The sequence below is a fragment of the Leptonotus elevatus genome, chromosome 4 (assembly GCF_054856555.1).
Source record: "Leptonotus elevatus isolate MCC_2025b chromosome 4, RoL_Lele_1.0, whole genome shotgun sequence".
In the NCBI taxonomy this organism is placed as follows: Eukaryota; Metazoa; Chordata; class Actinopteri; order Syngnathiformes; family Syngnathidae; genus Leptonotus; species Leptonotus elevatus.
This window is the reverse complement of record NC_141242.1, coordinates 25,481,680-25,498,039: the sequence shown is the minus strand read 5'-3', so window position 1 is coordinate 25,498,039 and position 16,360 is coordinate 25,481,680. Positions and strand designations below refer to the sequence as shown.

The window sequence follows — 16,360 nt, the reverse complement described above, 5'->3', positions numbered from 1 at the left end:
AGACTCATTGATAAAAAATGTCTAATTCACTAACACCAGCGCTAGTTGCCACATGCCGTTTGCCGTTTTGCTGTTAACGCAAATAATATCTACTGGAAGCTGGTGTCAACTTGGCGCTATCAGTGGAAGTCTGTCCATGGCAGCAGTGATTGGCGCAGAGAGAAGGCATTGTCTTGCCAAACAGCCGCCCGGCGCCCACTTCCCTATACACGCAGATTACTCACTATGCCTAGGGTGCCATTCACCATGGGGTGAGTTGTGACGTAGGCCTACAAAAACTTTGTGGGTGGGTTTGCGCTGGTATATAATTAGAACAATATCCGTGAATAGGACATTAAGAGTGAGCAAACTGCAAATTAAGAGTATTCTATGGACGCAATGCATTCTTACTGGATTTGGCCCTGATTTTTTTAAAGAAATGTGTGTGTTCACACAAAAACAATGAAATGAAAAATATGCCAGGCCTGTGTGGCTGTAACTCTGCCACAGGAAGTCCCCAAAAACAAGAGAATAAGAAATTGTGTCATGTAAACAAACTCACAACATTGCCGGTGAATGTAAAGCGGGGAAGAAGAGAAAAGCCGTTTCGTGCTCAGATTTTTCTGCAGTAAGAATGAAACAAGGTATTGCACCATTGGTGTATTTAATGTTGGCTGGGTTCGTACACGGTCATGCAAGAACTAGACCACCATGTAATTGTTTCAGGAAAGTCGCACATGTTGTACACAGGGAAACGCGAGAGCACAGATTTGGGATTTATCCACAATGGGACCCAGTTTAAAAAAATATATTGGAATGAAATTGTCAGGCTCCAAAAAACACTGGTTCCATGTGGATGAAATGTAGGGAAAAAAACACTTTTGCAGATCCATTTAAACTTGTTTCTTTGTGGGTGTGGCCTCCTTTCTTCCTGACCTGTTTGTCACAAGACTGCATCAAGAACTTGGAACTTCAGGTGCTCATTACAAAAACAAATATATTGTGTTTTTTTTTTCCGTCCGTAATCCTGTCCCTAAAATGAGAAGATGTTGCTTCAATATTTGGAAACCCTTTGAGCAAGGCATTAACCAATCCCAACTGCTATTCAAGTTCTAGAACAAAATCGACTTCTTCAGATTGTGCCATAACTCGTGGTTGTTGGCAGTGACAAATGTAAACGTCAGTATTACAAACCAAAGTAGATAGATTTCATTTTTTACTATAAGTCATTTTTAACAATTTCATTCATATTAAATTCAAGAAGAACAAGAATGGAAACTGAAAAGGATTATGCATATGGACGTCTTTTCATTGCACTGCACTGTCATTGACTCGTTTTCCGTTTTACTTGGCGTTCATCTCCCACTGAGGCATTGAAGTAGCCACCCTCTCCACTTTTTGCTGTGTGTATTACTCATCACCTCCCCAAAAACTTCTATGGCTCAGCTATTATCAGAGGTTGGTGTTTCACCCTGCAGTACCCTACTTCTGCTGTTTAGAGAGTGAGCAGGAGAAAGAGCTCCCCTTTCCTTTTTTTACTTCTCACTTCCCTGCTTTGGTCACAAAAAGGAAGAGACACTCATCCAATTAATATGACCACATAGGTCGTTTTGTAATGCGCCAAATTACGACTGAGTGTTACGTATTGTAGTTTAGCAACCCCTATTGTCCATGTAAATAGCAAAAAAATGGTAAAGTGAACCATAAGTGTAGTTAAGCTTAACAGGCCAGTAGGCCTAATTATTTACGTATTGACTATGTTTTTTGTAACGTCAACCATACTACAAACTCACTGAGCCTCTTACTAACCCCATTAGTGTCCCATATAAAGATGTAACGTGTACAAAGTCACTGAAAGCCTAATACTAAAGTTAAAGTACCACTGATTGTCACACCCACCTAAGTGGGGCAAAATAATTTCCCCACATTTGACCCATCCCCTGAGGGAGCGGTGAGCAGCAGCAACCCGAACCCTAACCCCCCAATTCCAGCCCTTAACACTGAGTGTCAAGCAGGGAGGCAAATGGGTCCCATTTTTATAGTCTTTGGTATGACCCGGCCAGGGACTGAACCCACGACCTACCAGTCTCAGGGTGGACACTCTACCACTAGGCCACGGAGCTGACCCCAAACTTTAGTTCCCGTGTCAACGAATTGACATTTGTCAACACTAAAAAGCAGCAGTAATTACAGGCCTGTTAGCTCAGTAAGATAGACGTTCGTCTTCCGACCAGACAACGCGGGTTAGAGTCCCATTAATTTTTCACTTATGGTTCACTTGACAATTTTTTCGCTATTTACATGGACGATAGAGGTTGCTAAACTGCAAAACGTAACACTTGGTCATATTTTGATGCATGGTCAAATGACCAGGAAAGTGAACAATTAATAATAATACAGTCTATGTTTATGGTAAATTTATGTTTTTGTTTTCTTGTATTTTGTTCTTTCTCAGGGAGGTACTTTATAAAAAGGAAAAATAAAACACCACAAAGAACTGCTATTAAACAGCTAATAACACAGGGTGCAATTTATATCTCACTTCCCTCATTAGGGTCATGGACCCTGATTTGGAATTACTGGAAACCAAACAAGCAACCATTAACACTTACCTATACACCAATGGGTTATTTATAGTCTTCAATTAACCTACCATTCATGTTTGTGCATCCACACAGAAGGGTATGACCCTAGATCAGTGGTGGGCAAACTCGGTCCTCGAGGGCCTGAGTCCTGCAGGTTTTGGTGTTTCCCTTCTCCAACACTGCTGGTATATGGTCAGCTCATCAGCAAGCTCTGCATAAGCATGATAACGATGCTGTTGATTGGAATAAGCTTGTGTTGAAAGAGGGAAACCTTCAAAACCTGCAGGACTCCGGCCCTCGAGGACCAAGTTTACACACCCTTGCCCTCGATCCAAACCCGAGACCAGACAGATGTTCTAACCACTACTCTATGGTGTATATTTACTACATGTTAAACATAAACATGAACATCAACATCAGGGTTCCCCCCAGTGTTTTATAAGCCTGGCAGGCCAAGAGGCTTTTCTTGCCCCCCACCGGCTAAGCATCATTAAGCATCAAACCAACCCCAACCACCAACCCCCAACACCCCCAGGTCAAATTTTGTTCCCAATCCGTCCCTGACCTCCAGGCTTACCAAGTTTTCTGAAGGAAACCCTGAACATTATCCATGTGAAACCTTGCTGATGTTCTTCTTAGTTTGCAACTGTATGTAGGAACATAAAGCATGTTCCCACAGCATTCACAATCTCTTCAACAACACTACAGCAATGTTTTACATTGAAATGTATAACAATTAATGTGCTGACTTGATAAAGAGAAATTAACAATCAAATTAAAAACAGTAAATACAGCTCTAACTGAGTGTGCCTTCTTGCACAATATTAGTTAATTATGTGCCATTGTAACCTCGAAACGCTGTATGACTAGTCGTAAACCAAAATCAGAAATACATAATGAGAATTGGTGCTATGAAGATGAAATACTAGCTGTTTATGTAATCCATGTCTTCTCAGCCAGTTCTAAATCTTTAATTAGAAAAGTGTATGCCTCTGTGATCCCATTTATACTTTTAAAGTTTGTGTTTATCGTTTAAAACCCGTTTAAATGTCAGAAAGAATATTACAGTGATGGTAAATTATGTAAAGATCTTCATGTGCTCATTAGCAAAAGATTGCTTCTTAAGATCGATTGTTTTGTGCACAGATGTCTTTCTCCAGTCTTATGTCAGAGATCCTTATCTAAAATCATTCATTCAAAGACGCTACGAATTGTCAACTCAGATAAAAATAGCCATTAAGGGGGTGGGGTGGGGGGTGGGGGTTCTTGAATAAAAGACTAAGAAGTACGTAAGAATTGAAAAGATAGAAAAAGCAGGGCTCTTTCTTTCAGATGGCAAGATACAAATATAAATAATCCCTCATGCAAGGATATTGGAATTGACACGAAGGTTTCCCTGGTGTATCATGGTGCCAAGGTATCTCTTTTAAGGCACAGAATCATCTTTTGTCTGGCACTGATAGGGTTGCTGAGAGGGATGGTAAAAACCTGTCTCTTACTCTGCTATGTTCTTTGTAGTTTTACTCTTTGAAAAGCTATATTAATTCTACATGGATTATGTAATCTTTGTAATCACAAAGGGAAAAATAAATTAAAAGTAGCCGACATCATTACTACACATTTTTGTACCAAGAAAATTTAAATGGTTTAAATTAGGGGTGTGAATTGCCTAGTACCTGGCGATTCGATTCGTATCACGATTCATAGGTCACAATTCGATTCAATACCGATTAATCCCGATACAAATCTATAAATTGATTATTGCGATTTTTCATACTCAAATTTTTAAAATACTAATCAGTAAACTTGTACATGTACACTGTAAGATTTGTATGAAAATTTATTTATTTATCTGAAAATTCAGGTTGCAGTCTGTTTCATGTTTGAATGGCACTGAAATAAAATATTAAGGCTTAATGTTCCATTAATATAACATTCTTCCATGCTTAATGTGTAAATGCTAACCCTAAGTACGACGTTTTGTTAAATATTCCCATAAAAAAAATATGTTTTAAAAATCGGTTCGGCCGCATATTGAATCGATTCGAGAATTGCGCGCTGTAATTTTGTGATATATTGCCGAATCGATTTTTTCTAACACCCCTAGTTTAAATGTATTTTAATGTTGCTGAATATGAAAATTACATTAGTTTCCGTATTAGATCTAGATTTTGAGATATTGCATATTTCATTTAATTTTCGAAACCACTTCACGAGGGTCACGGGTGTACTGGAGCCTATCCCAGCCGACTACGGGCATCCTGAACTGGTTGCCAGCCAATCACAGAACACACATAGAAAAACAACCATTTACAGTCACAATTACACCAAGGGACATTTTAGAGTGTCATATTGCATAAATTGTTTTAATTTATTTTTTTAAACGTTCTAAAAATACACACACTTTGATTAGGCTGTATCTGGCTTTTGAAGGATGCCTATACAATATTCTTTTTTTGGGGGGATGCAATATCATGAAAGACGGCAATCGTTATCATGTTTCATGTGAAAATCGAGCAAAAATACAGAAAATTGACCAATTTTAGTAGACAACAGATTTTTGCAATGCAAAAGCAACTCTCATTCCTATTTCTTTTGAGACCATCCAGAGAGAGTATAGCCATCAGCCACTTAAGCAGATGATGTGATGAAGGCTTGCATAGCTCAAAGTGATGGCCTGCTCCAAAGCCAAGATGCATAACCTCGCAGTGAATAGGCTTATTTTGCAGGTTACTGTTTAATCATGTTATCTGGCTGGTTGCTGCACAGCAGTGTGTCTGTAGGAGGTTTGAAGAAAGTGGGACTGTGGGAGGGTGACAGCCCCCGGGTTTTGATGATCTTGACCACCAGCAAAGATTAAATTAATGTGAAGAAGCGTTGGCATATATCTGAAGAGCAATGTTAAGTACATTTACACAGAGTCAATGCAAAGTGGGAATATATATTTAGTGAGTTGTCATGGAAATTAATAAACAATTGAGGAGCTATTTTGAAAAACATTTTATTTTCTATGGCTGATATATCCAGCAAAAGCTAAAATAGTACAAACCCAATTCCCCAAAAGTTGGGATACCATACAAATTGTGAATAAAAACTGAATGCAATTATGTGGAAGTGCCAAATTTTAATATTTTATTCAGAATAAAACATAGAGAACAGGTCAAAAGTTTCAACTGAGAAAATGTATCATTTTAAGGGAAAACTATATTGATTTTAAATTCCATGGTGTCAACAAATCTCCAAAAAGTTGGGACAAGGCCTTTTTCACCACCGTGAGGCATCCCCTCTTCTTTTTACAACAGTCTGCAAATGTCTGGGGATCGAGGAGACAAGTTTCTCAAGTTTAGAAATAGGAAGGCTGTCCCATTCTTGTCTAACACACGTCTCTCTAACTGTTCAACTGTCTTGGGCTTTCTTTGTTGCACCTTCCCCTTTATGATGCGCCAAATGTGCTCTTTCTAATTGAAAGAAGTGGACTGCAGGCTGGCCATTCCAATACCCGGATCCTTTTCCTACGCAGCCATAATGTTGTAATTGGTGCTGCATGTGGTCTGGCATTATCGTGTTGAGAAATGCCAGATCTTCTCTGAAAGTGATGATGCCTGAATGGGAGTATATGTTGTTCTCGAATCTGAACATAACTTTCTGCATTGACGATGCCTTTCCAGATGTGGAAGCTGCCCATGCCACACACACTCATACAACCCTATACCATCACAGATGCAGGCTTATAAACTGAGTGCTGATAACAACTTGGGTTGCCCTTGTCCTCTTTAGTCAGTATGATATAGCGCCCGGTTTTCCACAAATAACTTTGAATTGTGATTCGTCTGACCACAAAACAGGTTTCCACTTTGCCACACTCCATTTTAAATAACCCCTTGCCCAGAAAAACGCCTGCACTTCTTGGTCTGCTTTAGAAATGGCTTATTTGTTGTACTGTAGAGTTTCATGTGGCAACGGCGGCTGGCACGGTGGATTGTGTTCACCCACAATGCTTTCTGGAAGTATTGCTGAGCTGTAAGTATTGCTAATGTGATTTGAAACACGTTGTTATAATTCAACACCTCTCCCAATCTTTGTTAGTGTATGTTTGCTAGTAAAATATATGAGCAGCAATCTACTAACCCCGTAAAAAATTATCTCCGTGAATACTTTGAGGGCTGCCGGTCCTTTCACTTGCTATCCATCGCCGTCTTCTATCTTCATCAGCAGGTACGTGATTAAAAAGCTAAGTTTGGTTTACACCCTTGCCTATTAGTACAAGCTACCGCACAGCAAGAAATGACCATTTTAGAAGATAATAGACTATAAAATTAGATACAGGACTATACACTTAATGAGATTCAACGGTTTTAATTGATGCAAGTGGTTATTTTGCAATCCGTTGTCAAGGCTGTGGCGTAGCATGCAAAAGGTCAATAGGAAGATACGACACAGCTACCATGCTTCATTGCTACACTGGTAAGATATTTTGAATGTGCAAATATTCATATTCTATAGAATCTATATTACATGTAGAAAATGTGTAACAATGGGTTACTGTGTGGACTGTGTATTTGAAAACTGCAAATGTGCCAGTAGATTTGTCTTTGAAGTTAATAGAAACTGTTAGTCTGTAAATTACACTTCACCATCAAGTTCACAGTTTAGTTCGTACTCAGGGCACAATTAGCTGGCCTGAGTTAATCGATCGACTTGTATAACAGTCGTACTTGGTTTATTACCTTTAAACCCATCAGTGAGGTCCTCCAGGCCTAAACCATTTAGTGATTTGTGGACTAGTAACAGCACTCTAAAATCCATCTGTAACTAAATGGAAGCAGATTTAAAACAGCTGAAAAATGTGCTCATTTCTCTTTGTGTCAGTTAGAGCTTGGAGCTGAGTTTTCAATGGTCGTTTTGGTAAGTGGGAGATTGTTTATGCGTGTTTTTCTTGAACTTGTTAAACACATTTATGTAATAGCTTTGACATGGGGAAGATTGGATCAGTTAGCACAGCAACAGTGTTACTGTAGTATGTATCATGATACTGCATGTAGTAGTATATTTAATCATAAGCACACAGAATTATGTAAAGGCAGTGATTTTTATGTCCATGAGACTATGCCCTGATGAAGATTAGGAGTAATACGGCACAATACATTCTGTATGAAGTAATGCTGTTTCCCAATGCCTTTTAAATAAATATTCTTAGAAAAATTGCACCTATTATTCAGAACCCTTGCATTATAAAGAAGTGTGTGGCCCAAAGATTTAGCATATTTATGAATACACTTAAAAAATATGCCCATTATTTAAATCCCGCAGCATGGTGGATGACTGCTTAACTTAGCACATCCGCCTCCCAGTGCAGAGAGTTTGATTCCATGCTCCGACCTTCCTTGGTGGATTTGCATTTTCTCCCTGTGCCTACGTGGTATTTATCCGGGTACTCAGATTTCGTCCCACATTCCGAAAAAACTTGCATGGTAGGTTTATTGAATCAATTTGTATCTAAATTGTCTGTAGTTGTGATTGTGAGTGTGAAGGGTTGTTCGTCCATGTGTGCCCTGCGATTGGCTGGCAATCAATTCAGGGTGTACCCCGCCGACTGTCCGAAGACAGCTGGGACAGAAGAATAAGCGGTTCCAAAAATGGATGGATTGATATTTAAAGCTTCAACAGGATTGCCCATAATTTTTAATAATGATATTTTTTAAGTAGGGGTGGGCAATATAGATAAAATATTATATCACACACTCAATCAATCAAAACAGTTGGGTCAAAAGTAACTCAATTATGGATAAAAATGGACCGATCCATTTTATGGGTCAATTTAAAACCCCAACTTTCAGGGTTGTTTTGTATAAAATGACCAAATTTTTTGACCCAAGTAGAGGATCTGACCAATATTTATGAGTTGCTTTACACTAAAAGACCCATTTCTTGAGTTAGTAGAGGATTGGTGCATTTGGTTTATTTTGGTCCCAGCTATTTCTAGAGTGCAATATTTCAAGGAAATTTGTGGCGCCAATATTTTTGACGATATTGGTAATAATTACTGAACAATGTATTTGTGATTGGTTCTTTTGTAATAATAGCATTTTTATTGCATTTTCCCCCAATTGAAATACAAACAAAGTGCAAATATAGCACAACTGTATAAGTGTATAAGTATGTTTGAAATGGAGAGGGAGAGAGAAAAAAAACTGGCCAGGTCGTGTTTCCCTCTTATTATAATCTTATAGGTCTTATAAACATAAACATATAAACATAATTGCTTAAAGCTTAATAAATAAATACAAAGAAAACACTAACCTTCAGAAGTCAGTGACACCCATACCTGTTTGTGCTCAAGTCAAGAAAGCCCATTATTTTATCTTGTGTGATTGATCCTCGTGTTGTAGAGGCAAAAAAAAAAACTTCATCAATGATTTGGTAGCAGCCAGTTTGTGGCGTCAAGCTTTGCACATCGCAGGCAAATGTGTTGAATTATTTTTTTTCCTCCAAACAACCTCCACACAACAAAGTTAGCTCCCACTTTAGTCTCTAAATCCTCTTTTGAGGCAGAAGATGCAACAGAAGTGGCAGCTCATGCTCTGACATTATGCAGTAGCAAACAACGCGTGTATGTCCAAATTGACAACATGACGTAAGATGTTACGGATTATGTCATTACATCCCTACAGTTTCAATTTATAATTCAAATTTTCATCACCCAAAATAATAATATTGTAGAAGGTATAATATGGCATACCCTAAGTTTGAAGTATATTTTATGGCCAAAAGGTCACAAAGTCTGGATTCAAACTGTGAAATTATCATTCTACAATAAGTCTTAAACTCGATCCCCCCCAAGGTGATTCATTTTAACCCATTGAAATACATTACATTTGTTGTTGCTTTTTCTGCTGCAAAGTTATTCTGTGCACACAAAACATAGGTAACACTATGAACTTTAAATATAAGTGTACAGTTGATATCCCAACATGGCTTTGTGTGGTGATTTCCAGAGCAGTTGAGGCATGATTAGAAATATTTAGAAATGTATGAGGCAATCAGAGTAATGAACTGTATTTGCCTTTAAATTATTAGCAAGACAAATATAATCATGATATTAGCAATCTTTTTGCACACATGTTTTGTCATAAAGTAATTCCCTGTGGTTTAGAGAAGGCTTACTAGCAATTGCAATTTATTCCTTATTAAAAGGCTGCTTATTAAATTACTAAGAGTTGTGCAAATAATGATATATAATAAAAATTTGGGCCCACTCCTCCATGAGCAGGCACCTTACCGTGGTGGAGGGGTATGTGTGTCCCACCTAGTAGCTATGTTGTCTGGGGCTTTATGCCCCTAGCAGGCTCATCCACGGCAAATAGGTCCTAGGTGAGGACCCAGACAAAGCATGGCTCACCGATCCCTTATGACGAGTAAGAGATGCCGTCAAGCTGAAGAAGGATTCCTTTCGGGTCTTTTTGGCCTGTGGGACTCCAGAGGCAGCTGACAGGTTCTTAGCAGTGTCACCTATTTTATTGACACCCTCCCCTCTCACTCTGCCCATCTCGCGTTCTCTCTCTTTTTTTTTTTTAAGATAGCCTTGCGGGCCATACCAAATGTAATTTTTACTATATGCTACGGGCCACTGAAAAGTGGATGGCGGGCCGCAAATGGCCCCCAGGCCGTAGTTTGGACACCACTGAATAAGATGGTAGTGTACTTTAGTTTTCTGGGGCTCTATTTTTGCGGGCCAGTGCAAGACAAGTCTTGTGCAAAGCGCGGTCTAACTATCCGCAAGGGTGGAATTTTCTTTATTTTCGTATTTTCGTAGACACACACAGGTAGAAATGGGTATTTGCACTGTTGTGGGTGTTAACACAGTCAACTTGATTCCCGGCCAATGGAAGTGGCTCCTTTCATTCCCTTTAACTCATTCAAACACAAAAACCTATAAATAAGTTTTTAATACCTTGTCCTGCACTCCCTAAAACATATTTATACATTTTTTTTTTGTTTGTTTTTTATGCTAGAACACACAGAATGCTTTGATACAGCTTCTGACATGAAGGGGTCACCTACAGCAATGGTAGTTATTACAAAAAACAGTAACAGAAGACACTGGGTGTGGGCTCGTGCCTCAGCCTGCCAAATTCTCAAACACAGTAAACTAGATGTGCCAGTTTTTACGCCGCGCGCTCGTGCGCCTGTCTATGAAAAAAGACTCAGCAATCTAGCAGTTAGGTGGATGCATAGAAGAAGAATAGCAACAACATGTGCTCTCGTTCAGTGTGGAAACCAAAGTCACTCCAAAGAGGCCTATCACAATGCCTCCCCTGATGCTTTTATCTGCTTTTTCACATAATCAGCAAAACGTAATACAGTATGTAACACACAAAAATTAAATACATTCGCATGACTATGGAAAATCAGGACGCAAGTTTCTGAAAACATTATTTTGGAGACGTGAAGAGAGACAGAACAAGCATTTCCCTAGAGCCCCCACTGTTTTATTACTGTCATTTTACCAATATATGGTGCTGTTCAACAGTGCTTATTCTTCTCTTCTCATGATTTCGAGGTTAAGGCCTTCCCATCTCACACGTATTTGAACGGGAAATGCAGAAATTTAGCAATTTTAATAATGACATCATGGACATTATTAAATTAAAAAAGAAATTCAATTTAAAACGGACCATAAAACTTAAATAGCAAAAAGTATGTAGCCATTACTGTGTTTGTACTTTTTTTTTTACCCATCACAAGCAGCTGAAGCTTTGCCTCATTTGACCGCACATCACCGCAACATTTCGGTTATCATCAATTTAAGGCATTTTTGAAGAATTGATTAAAAAAATTAATTGCACAAATGCCTTTGGATAAACTGCACTTTAATTGGGTAATGGTGTTTAGATCAGGGGGTTTTTGCATTGTCGGTTATTGTTGTTTTTCATGTATTATTGTTAATACTTTTTTTGTTATTGTAAGTGGGAAGCAGTGAAAAATAAATAGTTTTAAAAAACATCAGGAAATGTCACTAATCTTTGTCAATTGTGGGCTTGTGAAGCCCTTTGGGACTCTTTTGTGATTAAGGACTATGCAAATAAAATTGACTTGACTTGACCTGACTTAATTGTACTCTCATCCACATACAAAAATCAGCACAGAACGGGTTGTTCACCGAATATTTCTTTCTCACTTTAGGAACAATAAGACGGCCGAGTGCAGTGGCCGTGTAGGAGCATACATATCCTCTAGTTTTGTCACATACTATGGTCTATGGTTGCCAGACCATTTACAATGTTATAGGTTTCAAAAGCACAATAAAATCTGCTTTAAGCTGCGAGTGAAGCAAGGCCAATCCAGGGGTGATATGCATTGATGACCAACCAATTTAAAACATGAGCTGCCACATTCTGGATAAAATGCAGACTTTGATATCTTGGGAAACCTAAAATAGAACATTGTAATAATCCAGACTTGAGGCCACAAAAGCAAGGATTAGAATCTCACCATCTTTCACTTCATTGATCTGATCCTTGTAATTTTTCTGAGCTGGAAAAATGCCACGTTACTTTTTTTTTTTTAACATGCAAATCAAATGAGTCTGATTAAAGATTACAACAAGGTTTCGATCCTTTCAATGAAAAACAATCATTAAGTAAAATGATCAAACTGGTGACTAAATTCTAACAGTCCAGTAGCAAAAGAATCAAGAATTGTGTTGATAGACAGGACCTCACAGCAGCCTAACAAACTATAAGTTTATCAGCAGCAGACTTATCTCCTGCAGGATCTGGCATACATAATTGCAAATCATCAACTTTATCTGACCTAATGGTGCCAGGTACAAAATTAATAAAGTAGCTCAATGCAGCGCTATAAATCAAGGAATCGTTTTGATTGTTGGCTGGAAAAAGTCATCTGATATGTTTATCAGAAGAAAGGTGACTTTTAATGATATTTTATTGAACAAGTGATAAAAGTGTATTTTTCCCCCATAGCTGGAGGTGTCTACCACAGACCTAAATGGAAACCTCGTTGAGGGACCGGTGATACTTGTCATCACTGTCATCGATCAGAATGACAACCGGCCCATATTCAAAGAGACGAGCTACACTGGAGAAGTGCTCGAGGGATCGCCTACAGGTGGGTGACACGCTCTTTTACTGAGTTACAACCCTCATGAAATTATTTTCACCACTGATGACTTCTTGATTTAGTAGCAAGGGTTAGTGGAATCTACACGGACATTGTAAAGTCCCATTCGTGGAGCTGAATAATAAAACATAGAGACAAACACGTATCGCAAGAGACCTAGAGAAGTTATACAATCGCCTCTCAAGACAGACATGTTGAAAGATGCATGGGTCTCATGGCCTACATTGTGTCTTAAAGGGGAACACCATCAAAGTTTGTTTATAAGTCTTGGGGCTTACTACTGCATTGGTAGTAGATAGTAGATTGGTAGAATTTATAAAAGCATCTCTTGTCCCAGTTGGACACTTTAAATTTGAAACTGTGGAAAATATTATTAAGAATTCAAGTTGCCTCAATATGGATGCAAGTTACCATATTTAGTTAGGAGATTTAGGCTTCCAACCTGCGTACAGTATATGCGCAGCAGTATACGCAGTATTTAAGTGTGAAAATGAATGATATATCGGGTGTATTCAATTATATAATTGTTGGTGATTGCGATCACCAACTGATGCGCTTTAACATGTGCATTCATCCACTATCGCCGGTGTCTGACATATGCCACAAGATTTCCGTCACAGCTGTTGACTCCAGAGGACAACGTGCCAAAAACAACTGTTTTTCGGGCCTCAGATTTCTATACCTGCGTCTCCAGCTCATATTTTGTGTAGTTCACCTTTTTTTCATTGATGACTCATGGCTTGATAATGTGATTATCTGATCATGCAGAGTGATTATTCCCACCGGCAAACCCTGTTTACTGTAATTTGCATATTTATGGGTAGTGGAGAGGGAGGGGTCTGGTACGCCAACATTTCAACATTAATGGGAGATGTACAAAATGAAAGGGCTTAGATTCATGCGTATGCACAGGTTTATATATCTGGATCTTTTTTGCGTGCAAAATGTTCTGGATTTGGCCATACACCATGTTTCAGTATTAAAGCCATGCAAGTCTTTGTACATGACGCCCGTGATAGCTCTCTCTCTCTCTCCCTCTCCTCCTCTTTCTCTTGCTCTCTCTCTCTCCCTATCCTTCTCTCCCTATCCTTCTCTCTCTCTCTCTCTCTCTCTCTCTCTCTCTCTCTCTCTCTCTCTCTCTCTCTCTCTCTCTCTCTCTCTCTCTCTCTCTCTCTCTCTCTCTTCCCTCTCATCCTCTCTCTCACTCTCACTCTCGCTCTCTTTCGCTCTCTATCACTCTCGCACTCTCCCAAACCTCAATGGTTTGACTGACTGTCAAAATTAAGTCCTCTCTGCCCTTAATTTCCATCACCATACAAGCAACGCTTTTGTAAATATTCCCCTTCGGCCTCATACTGTAAATCTTCCACATCTCTTAGATACCTTTGTCATTCTGTCAGTGCAGTGTCATTTATGACTCTGAGGTGTTGTCACTGCTATATCCTTTTTTAATTTTACTTTTTTTTGGTGACAGCCATGCCCTCTTGTAATTGAGATTATAAATAAATGTAGTCTGAGAGTACCTTAGTCTATTTCAGAAAGGTTTTACAGCAACCTTCATGCATACATCATGTCTTGACTTTGCAGTTATAAAACACAAGCCAATTAAGGCATCTGTCTAGTCTGTGAATTTCCGCCTGTCAATATAAAATAATTTAGAAATGTGTAGGTGTGGTATACAAATTGGTATTCTGAAATTATCCCATCTTCAATAACTGCATGAACACACACAGCAAACCGGTCAGTGTTACATTTCCATTGTTCGATCAAATATGCAGTAAGCGTTATTTTAACACTGTTATGATAAAAGTTACACTGTAAAAGTACATTTTCTTGAGTGTTGGGGTAGATGTTGGGTGTAACCTGAATAGCACTACCTTGAGTGTTAGATTGAACACACCCTCATCTCTGGTGGTGGAGAAACTTTCCAATGTTCCAGCATGCTGCTGACATTTCATTAGCGATACATCCACTTGCTGTTATTGGGGTGTCGTGCCTCAGTGGTAGAGTGGTCATCTCCCAACCTTGAAACGTGGGGACGATCCCAGGGTAGTGTTGACTGTCAAAGTATCCTTGAGCAAGATACTGAACCTCCAGTTGCTCCTGATGCCGTATCATTAGTAGTCAAAATGTAAAACGCTTTGAGGGCCTTGTAAGGGGAAAAAACACTAAATAAGCGAAATACCATTTACCAGAGTAAAGTGTATTTTGAGTTAAATTTTTAACACTGACACGAGTGCAATACACTCATAAGTGTTTAAACACCAGATTTAAGTGCAGTTTGGCAGAAATTAAATGTTACTTTCAATACTACTCAGTGTTTACCGGTGTCAATTCTAAATACTATATAAAGTGTTGGTGGAACACTGGTTAAGTGTGAAAAATGTAACATGTGTCAGATTTACACTCATTGGTGTGGACACATACAACACTTTTCTCGTGTTAGATTTAACATTCTCAGTGTTCATCTAACACTGGCGATTTTGCTGTGCAGTTTGGTTAAATTTGTGCTATGAGGATTAGAACCTATCAACAACCTAAAAAGGCTTTGTGACAAACTTGTTCAGGGCTTTTATCATAGTTCTGCTAAGGAAAGAGTGTGATTTGTAACTGGTATCTTTATTGGTAATCACTGTTTGCAACTACAGCCACCAGTAATTAATTCCTCAAATCTATGTTTCTTAGTGGCAGACATATGTCAGCTGTCATGTGTGCACCGCATACTGCCGATGACAAAATTAACCCAAATCAGTTGATTGACCCTGCAGTATTATTTCTTGAACTCTGTGCTGATTTTCTGAAAATAAAGTATATTACAGCCAGTACTCTGCCTGTCTGGTGTTTTTTAGTGAGGAAAAAAAAACTGCAATTGGTTGGCAACCATTTTGCATGTACTGTATGTTCAGCCGTTGAGTGAATGTCTGTGAGTGTAGTGCTCTTCCACGGTTTGCATTTGTGTGGTACTGCAACCTGCTGTCCATGTATATGGCAGCAGCGGGAAGCTGGAGGAGAGAATTTCACAGTGCACTGACATTTCTGTGAGGACCGATAAGACAGGCAGCCAAATTGTTCCGCTCCATGTTTATTCCTCCACTCTTAGTTTTCCTCCATATATTCCTTTTTGTTTCCCCAATTGCGTTTTCCCTTCTGTTCACATGAAAAACAGGACTGACTCTTTTTTCCTTTGACTGACCTCATTCTGGGGTTCCAGACTTTTATTGTGTAAATGAGAAGCCTTTAGGAAATTTAAACTCAGACCTATTTTTACTTCTTTTTTTTAAGTATCACAGTGGACCTGGCACCAACATTTTAAATAACTGTGGAATTTCTATTTTTCCTTTAACATAGCTGAAGATGATCAAAGTTCCAAGTTGTCTTTATATTTCTCAAGCTTCTGTGCATCCCCTGAAGTCACATTCAACACGGTTGGTCTATATGCAGTAGCATTATACAAGGTTTGTGTGGAAGTGGATTGCCTGGTTGGGATTGAACTGATAACAATGCCCCCAGAAAAAGCATCAATACTGCTAGTGAGAGACCTTTGTCGAAAACTACTCAAAAGTTTAGGCAAGTTGAGAGTTTGTTAGGGTGGCAACAGTGCTCGAGCTTGAGAGAAATTGCTGGAGATGGAAAATGTTTCAACCGAAACATTATAC

The 16,360-nt window shown here is 38.9% G+C and overlaps 1 protein-coding gene across 2 annotated transcripts in view; it reads left to right on the top strand.

Annotated features, from left to right (window-relative positions):
- Positions 1-16,360, top strand: part of cdh13 (cadherin 13, H-cadherin (heart)) — a 361,145-nt gene that overhangs the window by 185,591 nt on the left and 159,194 nt on the right. For both annotated transcript variants that reach the window (XM_086074542.1, XM_086074543.1), the window contains one exon: positions 12,548-12,692. In XM_086074542.1, the coding sequence (XP_085930668.1) occupies positions 12,548-12,692 (145 nt within the window). The remainder of the gene's footprint in view (positions 1-12,547; positions 12,693-16,360) is intronic.